We start from the raw sequence: 21069 nt of genomic DNA on the forward strand, positions 1-21069 counted from the left end.
CTGGGTGATGGACATTGGGGGGGGGGGGAGTATGTGTTATGGTGAGCACTGTGTATTGTATAAGACTGATGAATCACAAACCTGTACCCCTGAAACAAATAATACATTATATGTTTAAAAAATTTTTCTGAAAAGACCACTATGATTTGAAATGAAATTTATAGCAGAACAGTTTGGAGTTTTGTTTTCCTTTACTTCTGTAGGAAGTCATAATAATAATAATGATAGCAGCTAACAAATATAAAACACTTAAAGTCAGGATCTAACGGTTCTTATAAAATTTTATATAACTACTGTTATAATCTCCATTTTACATATAAGGAAACTGAGGTACAGAAAATTAAGAAACTAGATCAATGTTCAATACTTGAGAAATCATGATTTGAACCCAGAAAATGTATTCCAGAACCACATACTAGAATATGTAACAGGTTTTTATTCTGGAACTCATTCAAAACTAGTAATCTCATATCTTTTATCTTAGAGCTAGAAATGACATATGGCTCATCTGTGCTAGGCTCCTGCCTTTGGACAAGTAAAGCATTATCCCTATTTTGAGGTCTGAACCGAAGTGACATATTCAAGCAAATCACAGAAACAAAGACTATACTTGGTGAGATTGCAGGGGTCTATGAAAACTCTACATTTAATTACATTAACAGAAATATGAGATATAATTGAAATTTGAAGTTTGCCAAGGAGATAAAGAAATAACATTTTAAAATGCTGTATCTAAACATACTGTGTAAGGGTTAAAACTGAGACTTTGTTTAAGGACTATGTGAAGTTTGTAAAACATGAATCCTTGAGCTTTCCATCAATGTACAGGAAAAGGTTCATATTTTCCTTTAAGAAAAAGTCACTATTTTAAGTGACTATTTAAAAATTTTAAGATAGTCTGATGCAGCACCATAGTCCCTTCTTGCACAAGTGAAAAGAGGAGTGTAATTGACAGTGTACCCTCATACATTGTCAGTGACTTGTGCTTTTGAGCTTTCTGAGAGTTACCATAGCAACTTTCTGCTGTTCAAGTTAGCATTCCCCTTTAATAGTTACAAACTTTTAGCAAAATAAAAATTAGATCTTAATCAGAAAAAAATTTTTGACTTTTCACATCAAGATTTCTTTTTTTGTTTGTTTGTTTGAAGTAAACACTACCCCCAACATGAGGCTTAAACTCACAATCCCAAATTGATATCAAGAACTGCTTGCTGTCCCAACTGAGCCAGCCAGGTGCCTCTCACATCAAGATTTCTTAAATCCAAATATTTCCCTCTCAACAAATTGGGGAGAAAAATCTGCATTTCTTATAAATTTATTTATTGAAGCTGTGTTTTACTATTTTATGCATTCATTCATTTCTTCTACACTGTTTTTGAGTGACTGGTAGTGCTATAGCCCACTTTATAAATCAGTGGAAATTTTTAAATGAACAAGATACTGGTTCCTTTCAGGGACCTTACTCTCTAGTGGAAAGGTAAATATTAAAAACCTCTGTTACAATCTGAAAATGAAGTTAAGGAAACAATTGCATTCATAATAGCACCAAAAAAGAATAAAATACTTATGAATAATTTTAACAAGGAAAATGTAAAACTTATACTCTGAAAACTACAAAACATTGTTGAAAGAAATTTTTAATGATCTAAATGAATGGAAAAACTTCCCAGGTTCGTGGATCAGAAGGTCCAAAATCAATACGACCATAGTCCCCAAACTCACTACAGATCCAGTGCAGTCTTAGCAGAATTCCAGCTGACTTTTTGGAGAAATTTGCAAGCTGATTCTAAAATAGCTATGGAATTTCAGAGGACTTAGAATAACCAAAATAATCCTAAAATAAATTAGGAGGACTCATATTTCTCAATTGCAAACTTACTATAAAACAATGGTAAAAGACGGCGTAGTACTCTCATAAAATAGGCATATAAATCAATGGAATAGAATTGAGAGTTCTGAAATAAATCCATGTGGTCAACTGATTTCGACAAGGGTGCCGAGACCATTCAATAAGAAAAGAATTGTCTTTTTCAACAAATGGGATGGGACAATTAGATAGCCACATGCAAAAGAATGAAGTTGGACTATTACCCCACAGCATGTACAAAAATTAATTCAAATGGATCGAAGACCTAAATGTAAGAGCCGAAACTATAAAACTCTTAGACAAAAACTTAGGGAAAAATCTTTATAACCTTAGATTTGGCAAAGAATTCTTAGATATGGCACCAAAAGCACAAACAATGAAAAAAAATAGACAAATGGGACTTCATCAAACTTAGAAAGTTTTTTTTCTTTAAAGTAGCTTCCGCGCCCAGTGTGGGGTTTGAACTCACAACCCTGAGATGAAGAGTCACGTGCTCTACCAACTAAGCCAGACACACACCTCAAAATTAAAAACTTTTATGTTCAAAGGACACCATCAAGAAATCATTGTGATAGGTGAAAATATTTACAAGTCATATATCTAATTAGAGATTTGTATCTACAACACATAAAGAATGCTTTCAACTCAATAATAAAAAGACAATTCAATGAAAAATGGAAAAGGAATTTGAATATACAATTTCCAGAGAAAATAGACAAATGGCCAGTTAGCACATGAAAGATGCTCAACATCATTAATCATCAAAAATGCAAATCAAAATTACAATGAGACACTACTTCACACTCTCTAGGATGGGTAGAATAAAAACTCAGGTAACCGTTAAGTGTTGGCAAGCTGAAGAAATTGGAACCCTCATACTCTGCTGGTGGGAATGTAAAAGGGTACAGCTGCTTTGGAAACAGTCTGGCACTTTTGAGTGATTCCACTTATAAATATATACCCAAGAGAAATGAGACCATGTGTCCACATAGAAACTTGTGCATGAATGTTTATAGCGCCATTATTCATAGGAGCCAAAAGATGGAAACAGCCTAAATCTCCATTAGCTGATGCCTCAATAAACAAATGTGGTATATCCATACAATGAAATATTATTTGGCTATAAAAAGGAATGAAGTACTAATATTTGCTACAAGATGGATGAACCTTAAAAAATATTATGCCAAGTAAAAGAAGCCATCACAAAAGAACATATACTATATGATGTCGTTAATATGAAGGTCCTGAATAAGGAAATCTGTAGAGACAGAAAATAAATAGCGTTACCTAGGGCTTGGAGTGTAGGGAGACATGGAGACCTTGAGTATGTGGAGGGGCGATTTGTAAAAAGTTTGAAGGTTTGGGGCTTTTTTTTAAGGTAAAGAAAATGAGTTAAAATTGCCTTGAGTGATGTTTGCATATATCTGTGAATACTGAAAAACCACTGAATTGTACACTTTAAATGGATGAATTGTATAACATGTGAATTTTATTTCAGTAAAGCTGCTGATAAAAAAAAAAAAAGATAAGCTACAAAATAGCAGAGTTATGAGGAAACCAGATCAGAACTTTAGTCCAGTTGTTCTCAAACTTTTTTATCTCAGAACCTCTTTACACTCTTAAAAACTATGGACGATCTCTACACTTTTATTCATTTGGGTTGTATCTATTGATATTTACCAAAACAGGAATTTTTAAATTTTTATGAATTCAGTTAAAATATTAGTAAAATGATTACATGATTGTAAATAATAATGATTTTCCAAAACAAAAAAAAAATTTAGCAGAAAGTGTAACTTTTTTTTACATTTTTCCTCAGTAGAAAACACAGATTCTAATATTGGCTTCCTTATTCAGTCTATTGTAATATATTGTTTTGGTTGAAAAATGAAAAGAAAATCTGACTTCACACAGATACATTGTTTGAAAAGGGAGAGTTGTTTTAATAGCCTTTTCAGATAATTGTGGATATTCTTCTTCAATATACACTGAAACTTGAAAAAGAATAGTTTTATAAACATTGATTACAATGTGGAATCAAAAACTGTATCAATGAACTTTTTCATGTTATGTTATACTAAAAGGCATTGGTTGATCTTGTGCTTTGAATGGGTCTTTTACCCATTCAAGAGATCCACATTTCTTTTTTTTTCTTTTTTTTTTTTTAAAGATTTTATTTATTTATTCGACAGAGATAGAGACAGCCAGCGAGAGAGGGAACCCAAGCAGGGGGAGTGGGAGAGGAAGAAGCAGGCTCATAGCAGAAGAGCCTGATGTGGGGCTCGATCCCAGATTGCCGGGATCACGCCCTGAGCCAAAGGCAGACGCTTAACCGCTGTGCCACCCAGGCGCCCCCAGGAGATCCACATTTCATTCTTTGGCCGTTTGGAAGGCATTGATTCACCGAGTTGTGCAGATCTTCCAAATACTTACACATTTCATTATATCCTCTTGGTTAATATCAGCACCATCTACAGTGTTATACATGTCACAGTTTACTTATCGCTGATGAGTTTTTGAATGTAAAAATATACCGCAACTTCTTTATACTTCCCCCTACTGATGGGCATGAGTTTTTTCCAGATTGAAGCTATTATGAATAAAGCTGCTATGGACACTAATGTATGAGTCTTTGTACAGATACGTATTTTCATCTCTCGAGGAATCACATCCCTCCAAACCTTTTTATTTTCAGTCTTTTGTATTTTAGCCATTGTAGTGCCCGGGAAATGTGTGACATTGTGGTAATTCGCATTTCCTCGATAACTAATGATGTTCACCATCTTATCATATGCTTGCTATTTGCCTGTCTCCTTTTGTCTGTCTTTTGTCCATTGTTTTAAGTTATTTATCTCCTCATTGAATGGTAAAGTTCCTTAAATATTTTAGGCATAATCTTTCCAGTAATTTTCTTCTAGTCTATGACTTGGCCTTTTCTATTAACGGTATCTTTTGAAGAGCTGAAGTTTTTAATCTTAATGAAGTTTAACTTATCAATTTTTTAATGGTTAGCAGTTTCTCTCCCCTACTCCTCCCATTTTACAAATCTTTGCCCTCTCTATGGTCTTTTTCCTATGTTTTCATCTAAAAGTTTTATAGTTTTACCTTTTACTAATGGGTCGGTGTATTCCAATTTGAATTTTTTACACAACTTTAGTTCATGTTCTCAAATAGTTTTTGACTTATTAGTTAACATTCTAATTATATGTTAACACACTTCACATTCACTAATTCCCTTTTTATTAGTGTTACTATTTACCAAGATACTTACTGTCTGCCTCAAACATGTGATTTCGTATAATCTTACATATCTAATACTTTGTAATCTCTGGGAAGTTAGGGCTACATATTTATTATTTTCTTTTTTGCCAGCTTAGGTTTATGATAATAATACATCATTAAAGACAATAAAGTGTAAAAATTCCTAGCACAGCAGCTAAGCTTTTTCTGGATGTTGGATAAATGATAAAGAAGTAATGATCCTTTCTTAGGAAATTATTTCTAATATCTGATTGTTGAAACTTCTTGAATCTTTATTATAAATTATGTGATTTTAGCATTTTTTTCTAGCATACCCCAACCTTATCTGCAAATGGCCAACTTATTAAAGTGTCATTTAGTTACCTTAATTATGTACAGGATATCCCAGCGTATTTCAAGTCTTACAACTGAAAAGTTTGGCATAAATAAGAAATGAATTTTGCCTCTTTGGCCAGTAGAATTTATTTATAATTTTATAGGAGGATAATTTATTTTTCCTTTAGGGGCTTTTTACAGATTATGCATGAACCTAACATTGTGAGTTTTATAATCACATGAATATTATAGGGAAACTCCTCTCTCTAATCATCTTAGACATTGTGCATGTACTTATATTGTTTGCATTATTGATACTAAGTGATTATAAAGTTAATACTTTAATATTAGTTTGGTAAGCTTTAATGAGCTTCTTGATTATGCTGATAAGTGAACTTGGAAGAGACTAATCAGATACTGGTGAAAATACTGCTATTCTTATTACTATGACAACTATACTATTACTATAACTATTAGGCACATACTACATGCCAAGCACTCTACAAGTGTTATGTCTTTGAATATTGACCACAAGCCTTACCTCTATTTTTACAAGGTCACATAGTTCATAAGTGGCAAGGCCAGTAATGTTCTAACTCATGTGTTTCCCTGACTCCAAACTCCAACATCTTCACTTTTAGGTTATCTAGCTAGCTTCCCTAATCACCACAAAAACTTTGCAAGATAGGCATGATGCCAGCTGCAAACAAGATTGAACTGAAATTAAGTGATTCAACAAAATCACATATTTAATTACATATTTAAAGCTAATATCAGATTCAGATCTGTTTAAAACTTACTCTTTCCTCTCTGTCACACTACATCTTTATGTATTTTGAATTACTAACTACCTCTGATGGCAGTAACTTTCCATTAGGAAGAAAAGTTCTAGGCTAACATTGCTATATATAGCTCAGTATTTTTAAAGCGAAAACTATCATTGTAAAACCCTTGACAAATTAGTACATGTGAAAGATTAAGTAAAAAGTTTCATTGCATTCAGGGGAGGCAAAAAAGGTTGGAAGCATATTTCCTTACATGTAATTGCAAAGCAAAGAAAAACAATTGTGAGATAAACACATGTATACATGCAATTTTCTTTATTCCAAAGGGATCAATGCAAGAAAAAGGAAAAGAAAATTTTTCAAACTTTCCTGTGTAAAGAAACAGCAGTCATACTATCAGATGACCTCAAGTTGTGCTATCTATATCACCAATTAAATAATGATTGAGATGATAAGATGGACTGGATGTCTGAACATTATGCAATATTTGCATTTTGGTATTTTATGGATGCATTTAAAACTTTATATAACTGGAAGAGATATAGTTTAAATTTATGTTTTTTAATGTACCAGTAAAAAGGCTATTTTGATATGGAAACAGAAAAGTGGAGGGTCAGACTTCATGATGAATCTAAGGTTAAGTAATGTGAGCAAGAATTAAGACATTTTCCTCAAAATAGAGAATATCTTTTTTTAAAAGCTGCTCATCTGTCTAAAATTTTCCCATTTTCCATAGTCTCTTCCCTCGGCAATCTTTCTAGCTATCATGTAAGTAGTTTTCTGTCCCTAATATCAGTTGAGCTATTAAAAAAAAATTATTCTTTTGCTCTTTGAGCATGACATCTCACTATATATATATATTTATATCAGAGTACTTAGGAGAAAATATAAGATTTAACAGTTTGCTTAAACCAATCATGATATAAATAGGAGATAAAACTCTTTTTAATGACTCTTAAAGACCGCAAGGAAAATCACAATGTTTAGGCTAAGGAAAGGGAATAAGAACTGGAAGCAGTATGCTTACAGTGCTAATCAAAGACATATGAATACACAGAACCAGGGGACTGTGAGTTTATTTAATAAATCTTATAGTGATTTCTCTCCGCCAGTTCTAGTCTTCAACTCTTTTCAAATATTAACTCATTTTACTCTCACAATAAGCCCATATGGTTGGTGCTATTATTGTCTCCATTTTACAGATTAGGAAACAAGGGACAAAAAAATTGAAGTGACTTTCCCAAGGTCACACAGCTAGTGAGGGGCAGGATTTAGACCAGACCAGTACCCTCTAATTACCATACTCTTAACCACCATACTATGTGCTTACTCAATGGAAGTACTAAAATACTGTCAAAATTCAGAAACACACTGTGCACAAGGTAGCATTCAATGACAGAAAGAGCCTTGGCTTTTGGAGACAGATAGACCCAATTAGCCATATGGTTTTAGTCTAGGCTTAACTTTGTCAGCCTTAGCTTCTTCCTCTGTAAAAATGGGGTGCAGAAGACCGAATTCAGAGGATTAGGGATAACATGTGCTGACACAGTACTGACACATAGCAGGCACCCAATCTATGTCAGCAATCATTACGTAACTTCACTATTCTTACTTAAAAAGACTTCCAAAGTTAAAAATTTGAACAAAGATCAGGTGACAAAAAAATAGGTGTACAAGTCCATCAAAGTAGTAGAAATCTTCAGCTTTCTTTCTCTTTTCATGAAAGACTCTTACAGAGTCTTCTCACAGGTTAGACCTGAGACAGACAGACCAGGAGGCATGCATGAAGCAGATGGCCATCTAAATCATACTAACATCACCATGTTGTACCGTGACTCTTTAACATCGTACCTCAAATTCCTCTCCACTATGACCAGTGTCATTCCTATAGACTCTAAGTCAGGATTTAAGTGGTGATTGAATGTCTAAGGGTTATATAACTTATTCATTCACTTAACAATATTTGTTGTGGGCATTGGCACTTGTGGGCATACAGTAGTGAATAAGATAAACAAGGTCCTGATCCTTGTGGAGGTTTTTCAGCAATGTAAAAGATCGTATGGACAAAGCAGAAAATGAGTATATGTAGGTATTTGCATGCTTGAGCTTGGAATTTGATAGTAAAGTGGTTTTTGCAGGAAATAGAAATGTGGTTTCATATCCTTGGAAATGTCATATAACTAAACATCTATAGGTAATAGAATTGTGGTACCTTTAGTTGAATGTGTTGTATAAAATATCACTACGTTAAAAGTATATAAAATATCTATATCTCTTAAATTGGTAAAACAGCCAATCAGTGTTCTTACTTTAGTTATTAGCATTCTGTCGGACTTGTACAGTAATGATTAGTTACCCTTTATTATACTTTTGGCATGCTTCCCATGTTTAATTTCATTGTAGGGAGGGAACACATAGTTAAGGAAATTGCAAAGAGGAGGAAAAGTTAAAATAGGGAAAATAATGACATAGATTCAAAACTGACTTGAATTTATTGTTATAATAAGACTTTTGCAAGCAGAATGAAAAAGAATTATTTTTAAATTTGCATTTGAAATATTTTATGTTCAGCCTCACAACTTTGAACTTGGAGGTTTTTTTATTTTCTTTGGGTTAAAGCTTATTTCCATAACAGCACAGGAAAAAATAACAAGCATAGTTGAAACAAATATATAATAATAAATTCTAGATATCTGTTAAGAAAACACTGAAATTATTCATCAACTAGATTATGAATGTCTTAAAAAATATATCGTCTTAAACAATTGAGGTTTTACAACCTTTACAATATTACAACCTGTGAGGTTGTAATATTATTCATATTAATATGTCTCTTTCTAGAAAATAGTTTGAGCATCTGCTCAGAGACATTGTATTAAAAATGTATGTGAAAATGGCCAAGTTAAATACAGACTTTGTTACATGCTAGACTATGGAGTAAAGTGTCCTTAGAAAGCAGAACTACGGCCGGCTCCCCTATATTCCAGCATTACCCAGTTCCCAGATCCCTGCTGTGTAGTTGTTCCACTCGCCAAGAAGCCTGTTAAAGAGCCCCCCAGAGCATGTGTACAGCCCTCCATGTTAATAGTTAATTGGTGAGGATGGCAAGATGAGAGGACAGCCGAACATGTGGTCTCTCAGACTCAAGCCGTAGACAGACCTTTAGTTATAATAACAGCAGCTGCTCACGTTCTCACAACTCAACTGTTCAAAACTGTTGTCGAATGAAGGTTGTCGTAGATTGAAAAAAAAAAAAAAAAGAGGGAAAGTTACATCTAAGAAAAATAACTAAAACCCTACCTTGAAACTCTTACTATATATTATTGAAGTATGAGAATATTATTACTTCAACTTTTTAAAACTTAAGTATAAATTTCTGATTTAAAGGTGGTTCTGTTTCAGGTACATTGAACATGCTACTGCTTTTTTCCCATTCACTGTTAGAAAGAGAAACGTTTGTGGACCATTCAAAACTTTTTAATGAGATTTTTTTGCAAACTGATACCTTTGAAGCAGTTACAATAGGATACTGTTTGATTTCTGTATCTAGCAAGATATGAAACTGTAATTTTTTTGGTCTTATAAATGGGAGCTGGCTTACTATTAGTGAAATCTGTATTCCACCTCCAAATTATATAACATTTTGTGCCTTTTAATTTTATTTTCAATTCCTAGTGACAATTGTGTGCTCGAGGAAAATGATAACCGATAATATTTATTCTTTTTGGAAATAAAAATTAAGTTTTATGCCAAAAAAATTTAGTTTTATGCCTTATTATGATTTCATTGATAAGGTGAAAGGAAAATAAATTTCTCTTAGCTAATGCATTGTATTTACACATCTATGACAGGTTGTTCTTGACTTGTTGTTATTGATCAGAAGCACTTTTACCTGAAACTGTCAGGAAATAAATATCAAAGAACTTAGAATTGTCAATAAAATGGGGGGGGAAGGTATTTTTCTATGCCTTTCTTGGAGCTTTCCTTTCAGGAAGAAAATTTACTTTTTATTATTGCTAATTTATTCAAGCTGTCGTAAACTACTTTTTAAAGGAATTTTTAAATATAAACAACAACCTAATAAACTTCTCCTTAACTGTAATAACGCAGGATGAAAACTTTTTTGACATTATTCATGAAAAAATATTAAATAACATTTTCTCATTCTAGAATACTTCTAAATATTGCCAGTATTTAATGTATTTGCTTACAGAACATTAGTTTATAAACTATTTAAGCTTTATTTTATTCAGAACAGGTTCCAGATTTGAAAGCGGCCTGGAACATATTTTGACTGGTCATCATTGGCATTTGGTCAGTTAATAGTCTTACTCAGTTTTTATCATATAACCAATGTTTTCCAACAATTTGATCTGTGGACTTTTTCCCCATCTGTCTCTTTGAAGAAAACCATCACCAGTATGTTAGTTTAAACCAAGGAAAATTCATTTTCTGAAGGAAAGCAGGAAGAAAATGTCTTGTTATAATGTCTCTTGAAAATTGAAGAAGGTTTTAGTGTGTTATTTTAAATTGATATATTTTCAAATTAATATTTTACAATATTAATGCAGTAAAGCTTTGAACCCACTGGAATGAATGAATGAATGTTTCAAAGTAGAGATATTCAGAACAAGTCTTTTCACATCCATAAACTTTTGTATTCATGCTGAGTATCTTAGCAGCTAAACTCTAAGTCAAGTAATGGACTGCTTAGAGCTAACTACTAATATGGGATTATGAAATGTGGACTCCAGTGGCCTTGTGAATTTCTCTTCGTGTGAAATCTTTTATTCTTAAAACAATAACTACAAATAATTGCATGGTGAAGGAACAACAGACTTTTGTAAGTTTACAACTATAAAATTTTGGAAAATATTTTTAATGTAATTGTTGATAAGAACATCATTACGGGAAGCATAACATTACCTTCTGTCACATAACGTAATCTATTTAAGTGGTCTTTTTAAATGTACTTTATTAAGGAGAATATTTAAGGATGAAAATTAGAGATTAGATTTAATCTCTTGATCATAATTATCAATTACTAAAAGATAAAGTCAGATATTCTGGCTGTCAATTTTTCCTGTGTTCCTTAATCAAGATATTCTCAACTGAGTATCTGGTTTTTATTTTTCTACATCTTCTCAAGTAGTCTGAAGTAGACTGTAAGAAATTAACATTTTTAGAAGTTTAAAAAGAAGTAATTTTAAGAAGTCAGCTGAATTGTATTAAACCTATTTCAGTTTTGCACAGTATATGTCAAATTCTAGTCTTTGAAAATTTAGTAACTTCGTATGAGTCTGGTTCATTGTAAACAGAATCTGTTATTCTTTACAATAACAAATAATAGAACTGTGTTTCAACTTCGCTACTGTAGGCTGCTTGTAAGAATCTATAATTCCTACAGCTCCAGTTTTTATTTTCTGGTGTTTTATATTACATATTCTGGTATCTGATTAATTTTTTAAATCAAGTCTTAGCTTGTATGCATTATACATATGTATTTAATTTACTTTATTGGCCAAGGATGTTTAAAACTTTTTACACAAATAAACTCCAAATTATCTGTAAGTTTCTGTCTATATAGAGAATTAGGTGCAGAGTACATACCATTTTATCTTAGTGTAAATATGCATATTAAATAAGAGCAAGATATCTAAAATGGCCAATAAGATAAATGTGCATCTTTAAAGGGAAAAAATTACCATTTAGAAACCTTTCGTTACACTTACTCTAACCAAAGCATATTCAGCAAGCCATAAAAAGAATAATAATTTTAATTTTAAACTTTTTTTTGTTCTAAAATAACTTTGTGATGTTACACTTCATATGGTGATTCCTACTGTACTTCCTTGTAGTGATGGTGCTTGTTAAAGTACTATTTAGAGCCAAAATTTTCAAATATATCAATGATAGAAATAGTGAAACGTCTCATCACAGTATGGAGATTGAGTCATCTGTTTGGGCATATGGAATCTTTGGCTGTTGGATTGCAGTCTTTATAATGCCCAGTGTCCAGGCATGGACACAACTGTTCTGGGAACAGAAGCAGAGAGGGACCTCTGTGATCAGTCCACTTGAACATGATAGAAGAAAAAAGGGGAAAGGATTTTTAACGTTAATTATTTTTATAATAAACTATCTTTGACTTCATCATTTTTTATGTACAGAAAATAGATATAATTTATTTAATTTTGCTTTTTTTTTTTTTACAAATAAAATTACTAAGCTGTTAATCTTTGGTGTTACAAGCTGTCTGAAAAATACCTGTGAGAAAATGTAAGTTTTGAGTTATTCCTATTTATATACCTGGATGCATACTTTCTCTTAAAGAAAGACTGCTGTCTTCAAAAAAAGATACCTATGTCTTAATATTAAAACAAAATGTGCTTGTAACTAATTATAATTTAAAGCTCTTTAAGTACCAGGTCATATATTATATCCTAACGTTATGTTTTAGCCCTTTGCTATTAATTACATTATTATTATTATATAAAGAGTTTCTGCTTCTTTAATAATGTTTTCGCACCCTATGTAGTTAATCTTTAATGTTGGGGAAGACAAGGGGAGAGATTAAATTAGCCTTGTAACCTCTTTCTCTTCCAGGCTGATGATGGAAAATAAAAGCTCTTAGCCACAAAATGTAACACTTAGAATTAATATTTAATTAGACTAGCAAATTGTACACTGTGGCTGAAAGCTTCCAAAGAGTTGTTAGTGCCACAATTGACCTACAGGTTTAATAATAACTCACTTCTAGAAGCAAGTGCCAGTTCAGCATAGTAGAGCCACTGTAAGAAAGTCCTGAGAGATTAAAATCAGCAAACCAAATGGCAGGCAGGGATTCCTGGGATGGAGCCTTCTGGAAAGCTGGGAGCTGGAATAGCTTTTAAGCCAGGATTCAGATGAGAACAGTGGGTGAAAAAGCTGATCCCTCCTGTTCTGGGAGCTTCTGGTTGTAGGCCAAAATCTTAGAACAGATTTTTACTAAATGTTTTTGCTGCAGCTATTAACTTACACTGAAAATCAAATATTGAATAATTTTTCTGTAAAATTTAACAAATTTCTTGTGTAAACATTAGTTCTTAATTTCTTACATATTAGTACATAATATCTGTAAACTCAGATCATTAGATTATCAGATAGGTTTGGCGCTGTACATCTATGCTGTTTTGCTGTGACATGCTGTTTCCTTGTTCCCTGTATAGTTGATTTATATGGTTCATTTCTATATTATTTCATTACGGGGCATTATGCAGAGCCTGAGAAAGAGATTGTGAAGTCTGTAGCCCAAGAAATATTTTTATTCAAGAAAGTACATATATCAACAAATATAAAATCAAAGGCATTCTTAATTTTTAAAGACCTTATATTATAAAAGCAATGCTACATTTGCTTATGCTTAGGATGCAATTAAATTTACAAGATAAATAATTGGACCTCCTGGTGAAGCATTGGATCCTTATATCTCTGAGAAATTAATCTGGTGAAAAATAGGATACCATGAATTTGAAAATGTGCAAATGCAGAAGAGCCAACTAAAGAAGGAACACCTTACATAATTTATTGGTGTTATCTTAAATAATTAAAGAAAAGCTAGTCATTAGTTAAAAATTCAAGCAGATGAGAACCTTGCCAGCAGAGGGAGTAGTCCTGTCTGCCGTCAGGTTCCCATCATTTTCCCACCTGCCTCAGCTCTTTTCCCAGCCAGTCTCCCATCTGGACCTGGCTCTGTCAGCCTGTTCCTGATGACAGGCTATCATTTTATACTCAATATGGGATTATTCTAAACTGATTTTAAACTTTAGTATCTTTAACCTACCACTGCATCACAAACATCAGCTGGATGCTCTCTTTGATATTTGGATATTAGCAATTGTTTTTCCAGGCACGCTATGAGCTTTTGGACATCTGTGAATTACATTTTAACAGTTTCAAGTATAAAGTAATAAACAACGAATTTCTGATTTAAGAAGTTACCCATTAAACATTTTTACACAAAAAATACAGATGTCCATATGAATAGTATGAAACTATCATTTATGAAAATATAGTTAAATTAATTTTGAATATTACACCATTATTCTCTCCAGCCTATTCATTACAATATTTTGCTTACCCCATGTATGAGAGTTTTCAGAACATGTAAGATTTTTAAAAATGTTTAATAGAATAACTTATTGAAAAAGAAAACTGAAAAAAAAATGTAAATAAATGTTCTGCAAAGCATGTACTATTTGAGGCCAGTGTAGATGTAAATAATATTTCTGAAAATAACATCATGTGTTCTTTAAAAAAAAAAATTTATGCCGAAACTTAGAATACCAAGTGTTAGATCAGATGGAAATCACAAAAAAGATGTGGTTCCATTGCCTAATCCTAGTAAAATTTGACAATTTAGCAATTTATTTTGCCCTTGAGGTTAAGTATATTTGTCATTAGCTCCTTTGTAGATATGTTTTAAAGCATTAGTAAAAGGAACCAAAATATGTTTGTTTTATGATTTCCCTACATAAATATCAGTGTATGATGCTACCAAGAGAATGTTATAGCTACAGTTTTTAAAATTTACACAAGTTCCTCTGTATTTTAAAATTAACTGTGATTTTGAATAAAAGTTCAGTATTAAATCTGGAAAGATTTGATCTAATACCTTCATTAAGGTATTATAATTACAAATATATATTAGTGTAACTTTATTTGATAAAATTACATTCTTTCTTAAACTCAAAATAATTATGAACAGAATTATTTTTCCCACTATAAAATATTTTTATAAAATAAAAATTTAATCTACAAGTAAATGACAACTCTGGGGAAGGTGGGGGTAGGTTTGTAAAAAGTTACAGTATAAACAATTTTATTATTTCATAGTCTCAGTCCTATAGAATATAGAACTTAAGGCATAGAAAAACAAAACCTCATTAAACCTCTCTAGATTTATCCTTTTTTTCAAGTTTTTTTATTGCATGACAAAGAAATATAAATTCTAGTATGTTTGTGTTTCTATGCATATCATTTCTCAAAAAAATGTAGTATAACATGAGCTGTTGAGTAGTATACTTGCTTTTCTTGGGATTCTCCCCCACCACACACACATATACACACACATCATGTCATGTAGTAGGTTCAAACATAAAGTAATTGAAATCTTTCTTTAACTTTTCAGTATTAACTTAATAGTGCTTTTGCACTATTGTAGTCACAAATCTGATGTGTATGCCATATACTCAAATGGGAGTTCTACCCTTTATATTGTGTATTTGCTGTCTTTCTTATTTGAGTAGCTCAAAAACTTATTCTTATTTAAGGCATTGCATAAATGCTCTATGTCAACTGATTTTTTCTTTCCAAGCTTCTTAATAATTAAGTGATTGGTTAATTACTTTTTAGTTCTCTTGTTAAAAATCTTTCCTGGCAGTATACTTTGTATTGGTACAAATTGTATCTTTTTATATTGTTGAGATAATTGGGTCAAAGAAAGTAAGAAAACATTCAGGGTTTGAGGTTTCTAATTGTTACTTGGTTACTCTAAATAAGGATCTCAACTATTTTTATTAGAAAATGGAGGGAGCTTATATGGCAGAAGTTGAATTTTATCTTAAAGTTCGTAGTTTTGGTTTAATGAGCTTTAAATTGCAAGGGAGCATTAAATTAATCTTCCTTTATTTAAAATCCATTTAATGGATTTGGCATATCCTAATAAAGAGGTTACCATTCTATAAAAGAAAACAGGAAACATCCTATGAAACCAAACAAGAAACAATCAAAACAAAAACTCTGAAATATTTTGTGAAATTAAAATTGGAGTAAAAAGGTGATCGACTGGACAATCTGATTTGTCTTTTTTATTTGCAACAGCTTTTGACATGATTTAAATCTAAATAATTTAATTAAGAAATTGCACTGCAACAGAAAGTTTTAAGAACCTTTTATGCAACTTAATACAATGCTATTTGAGACTGCCAGCAAACTCTTAAAACTCCTGGATACCGGCTCTCTTCTCTTCTGGCTTCCCTCCTAGTCATGTCTTGGCTACTGTCCAGAGCTGACAACTTTCACCCAGGAGTGAAGGGAGATTTGTCTAGTATAGGGAGGATTTTTGAGCCATCCTAGATTTTCACATCCAGATGGGCAAGGAGGAGGGGTGGCAGTATCATTGTATATACTTGGGTGATGTCATTGTGCCATGCATGAATATAACCATTAATTTACTCCTACTGGTGAATCCTGAATGTCCTTACTCAAATGTTCCTTATTAGAAACAGTAATGTAGCAACTTCAAAATTAAGACAAAAATTACTCAAACTTTATGTCCAAGTAATTGATGCACAAATACCTTGAGGTTCTCCATTTCCACCTACATATACTGCAGACCAAAGAGGTTTCACATCTTGGCTAGTAACGTAAAAACACTTAGACTCTGTTAAGATGAGAATGTGGAAGTTCCAGTTTCAAGGCCTCTGCTCAGATCATTATGCTAAAGCTTTCTGAACACTGAATTATATTATGAAAATTTATTGTCCATAGTGTATTCTCCCTAAAGCGAATTGTGATTTTTATGCTTTTGAGGATTTTTAAAGCTATTAATTTTAGATTCTCTTAAGTAAATTTGCCTACCTTTATCTAAAAGACCACTTAGTATTAGCATTATGATTTGAAAGACCTTTTGACAAGAGTGGTTTTAAGACGTGATTACGTCAATATACCATACTCCCAATGAATCTTGGAGGTACAGAAGTAATCTGTAACACTATTTTAGCTTTTTAAAAAATATGTACATTTACATGCCCAAATATCTTTTAATCTTTTATACATCACTGGAATACTGAATGAGTTTATAATTAAGATAAAGATTATCTCAGTCAGAAACTTAGATGTTATTCTTATATAATTTCCAGTGTGTTTTATTCTATAGACATTTTTTTCGATAACTGTACAAGTTTCACCATCTAGTTTGCCACATTACATAAAATACTTTCCAAAACTGCTGTGCAGAAAGCAGTAAGGTCATTGTTAAACATAACTTATTTTGTGGTAATGATTAAAACTTTTTCTTGCGCTAATACTTTATGAAAGCTTTTAAAAGCAAATTTCATTCGTAGTTAATAACTGTAATGTAAGCTGATGGAACTTAGAAGCAGAATAAATTAAATATATGAATGAGTTTCTGAAATTTCTAAATCCAGGCTGTATACATCTTTTATTTTGGAATTCACTAGTTTTTCTCTACAAAGTGGATAGTTGATTTTTTTAAATCTCCCAGAAATTACCTTAAAAAGATTTATAATCTTGACAAATATTACAGGGTATTAAGTGATTTCTTAGTAAATTTTAAGGTTAAAGAAAGAAACCCTCTTTGAATGTCAGGTTGTCCATTTAAATATACAGGACCTTGTTTATATACTACTAGAATGGAAGACTAATTCCATCCTTAAACCTTACAATTTCTATTATTAAAATAACTGAAAAAGCCCTAGTTTATATCACTGCATATCTGAATAGTTGAGTTCTAACAACAAAAACTGACTTTTATCATTTTAGATTCAGATATTTAGATACAAATGCTTAGTCTTGTATTTATAGATAAAAGGAAATCTGACCTTTTGATTAAGAAATATTGTCAGTAGCCTTTATAAGTGCTTGTTCATCTGAGGGTCCATGACGGGAGTACTCTTCCCAGTTGAGTTTATCCTAAAAATGAAATGATAAGAGCCTGCTGGTTGTTATCTAAGATTCTTCTTAATGGGAGAACCACATGGTTATTCTTCATCTCCCACTTGTTCTCACCCTCTACAACCAACCCAGCCACACCCCACCCCCACCCCAACATTGTTCAGTACTCAGCACAATGAATCATTTTCAAGTTGACTCATTGTGAACTGTCTCCCAGCTGTTGGAATGTCTGGCAGACATTTTTGTTTGGGTGAAGAATAACTGGCTGAAACCCAACCTGGATGAGTTTGATATAATAGTCTTTGGCTAAAGAAATATTGAGAGGAACTTGTTTATGGCCTCTGAAGCCCCTGTTATTCCTGGAGTAGGACCATCCCCTGTGGCATAGAACTGAAAGTAAGGAATCAATCTGTATTATTTTCTCACCATTGAATGAAAAATTGCCTTAGAAAAAAAATAGGCATTTTCAAATTATGTTTGTTTTTCTATACTTGGTACCCACGTGATGAAGAGTATTAAAGCCAATTAAGGATAATTATTTTTACTGGTTCCTTTTAAGAGCACTGATTCAAAGGCTGAAACGTTCTTTATACAACACACATTTCTACTTAGAGAGGAGTTTCAAATACTGCCCTAGGTATGAGTTAACCAATCATTTCAGCATAATGGTTAGTGACAGAAGCTACTATGTATTTCAGACCAAGTCAGGTAACATTGACCAGTTTTCTTTTCTTTTTCATTCTTATGCAATCTTTACCAGAGGACTGAAGAAACAGAGGACTACCAGTAAACTCTTTAGTCAGTCATGTTTTCAGAAAGTGAATGTGTTTCATTGTGTTTGGACTTTCCTCTAACAGGGGTCATGGGATCAAACTAAAATTTTCTTAACTGTTTTACATTTCCCATCCTTTTCTAAAGATTATTTTTAAACTGGTAGGTATTATCAGTGTGTAAAATGGGAGTTTCAAAATTACAGAATTTTACAAAGAACTATTTTTTTCAACTTACCTAGAACTTGAGAGCAAAAATTTTTCTAAGATGTTATAACATAGGAAACATTTGCTGACCTGTCACCCTGTCAGGGGCCAAAAGAAATACTGAATTTCCATTAAATAAAATAATTCAAGAGAACCTATAGAGTATTTAATGATTATATTTTTAATGATTTTTTATAGCCATGAAATTCTGGGTATTTTAGAACTTTTGCAACTTAAAATGTGACTTTTTTTTTAAATGTATTATTTAGCAATATTTTTGGTTCATGTCAGGTTGTGTGGGAAGGAAAGCGTAGGCTTCTAGTCTAGTGCTAGTCATCTACCATCTTTTCTTTGCCTTTATTGTTATCCCAGAGCCAAATAGCAGCATCTGGAAGGAGAGAACAGAAGACTGCAGAGCTAGCCACGCTGCAGCCTCTTAGCTGGACCTTTCCATGCTTCTAAAATGATTCAGAGGACCTCAGCTATTACAGGGCTGGGACCTGGTCCCAGTTGACAGATGATAGTGGGACTTTGCCTTACACATTATACTGTACTATCTACTGCTTCTGAATCCTGATGTCTATCAGATTTTCCTGTGGGTAAAGTAATTTGAAAAAGAATAGAGTGTGAGGATAAAGGTAACCTTGACCCTTAAAACAGAAGGAAAATAATCAATTTATGATCGCTACCGAAAATAAGGTATCTCCCCTCAGCTCTTCCAATTAGAATAGCATACCTACATGGGCTGGAATTTTCAATTAACTGTATATTTTCATCCAGTTTTCAGCCTGTGGAAGTTTTGAATTATTTTTCTATGTTGATAGTTTATCTCCTCTACAATTTGTCACTGAGATGGCGTAATGGCACTGAATACATGTATTATTTTTAAACATAAAATGAGTGTTTTGTTTTCTTGTTTTACAGAATAAAGCAGTTATTGCTCGTGTTACAAACTTGTCAGATACAGTAGTTGGTCTGGAATCATTCATTGGTTCTGAGAGAGAAACCAACCCATTATATAAGGATTATCATGGTAAGCAGCACCTTTACAATAAGAAGAGAATATCCTGGGTTGCAGCTAGGGTACCTGGAAGCATTGTATCCAGTCATAATATCTACTGTCGATTAGCATGAATTTTATTTTATAATATGTCTGTTAAATGTTTTCCATTTCTGACCATTCTTTCATAGCAGCTTTTCACCAAACTACATTAACACTATGGACTATGCTAACTACTTGAAAGAAGTCAAACCCAAGTACTAAGGCATGGCTCAGTCGGATAAAAATTTTATTGTCCTAAGGACTTAAAGTTGTCATGAAATTAGTTGTACTTATTAGCCATGCTTGAAATAAATATCATATTAATTCTAATAATAACAGCTTTGTATAGTGGTTTATGTTTTACAAAGCCTACCTATATGATAAAAAAAATTCGTATTTATTAATATTTTAAAAGTCCTAGTCAATCACATTTTCAGAAAGTAAACATCTTGGATTATATTTGGACTTTGTTCATTTTGTTGTTCGAGTTTTGAGCAAATTTTATGATATTGCCACCCTAGTATAAACACAGGTCAATTAGTCAGATTTTTATTATTTTTTTGAAGTTTTTAGTAATATTTTGATCATTGGGTTAATTTGGAAATTTTTTTAGATAAAGGTTCTTACGTAGAACCATTGATAGGAAAGGTTTAATAGTTTTGCACATCTTAGGTCTAAATAAAATACAGAATATGATGAATGATAGATTTTTACCTATTATACTGAGTAAAATGTCAATTATTGCTGTTATGATTGTGGACCTACTGTACTTCCATGGAAACCTCTAAAGACCGAATAACTTATTTAAAACCTGCTAGAAGATTGTATAAGATTGTAATTGCAGGACTATGACAATTGCTAGAGTCTACAAAACAAAACAAAACAAAACAAAATGAAGGTTATAGGATACTTTATATGATAACCAAGAAAATATAAGCTATGAATAAAAGCTACATAAAATAATTTGCCTCACGATTATTAACTTGCATAACTGTGTGTGCTATATGACCAGATTAACCCTATGTATAATTGCTTAATCCATTATCGTCATTATTATAGGAAGAGGACCATTAAGATTAAACTATTTCTTTTTTTTAATTTGTTATTGTGCTATAATTGACATACAACATTATATTAAAGTGTACA

General features: G+C 32.2%; 1 protein-coding gene across 3 annotated transcripts in view; it reads left to right on the forward strand.

The window, feature by feature from the left end:
• The window catches only part of ELP4 (elongator acetyltransferase complex subunit 4), a 240061-nt gene that overhangs the window by 93442 nt on the left and 125550 nt on the right, over positions 1–21069 (forward strand). For all 3 annotated transcript variants that reach the window (XM_045808560.2, XM_045808561.2, XM_087855385.1), the window contains one exon: positions 19806–19914. In XM_045808560.2, coding sequence (XP_045664516.2) covers positions 19806–19914 — 109 coding nt within the window. The remainder of the gene's footprint in view (positions 1–19805; positions 19915–21069) is intronic.

The sequence above is a fragment of the Ursus americanus genome, chromosome 24 (assembly GCF_024610735.1).
Source record: "Ursus americanus isolate L20-20 chromosome 24, mUrsAme1.1.p, whole genome shotgun sequence".
NCBI classification, from domain to species: Eukaryota; Metazoa; Chordata; class Mammalia; order Carnivora; family Ursidae; genus Ursus; species Ursus americanus.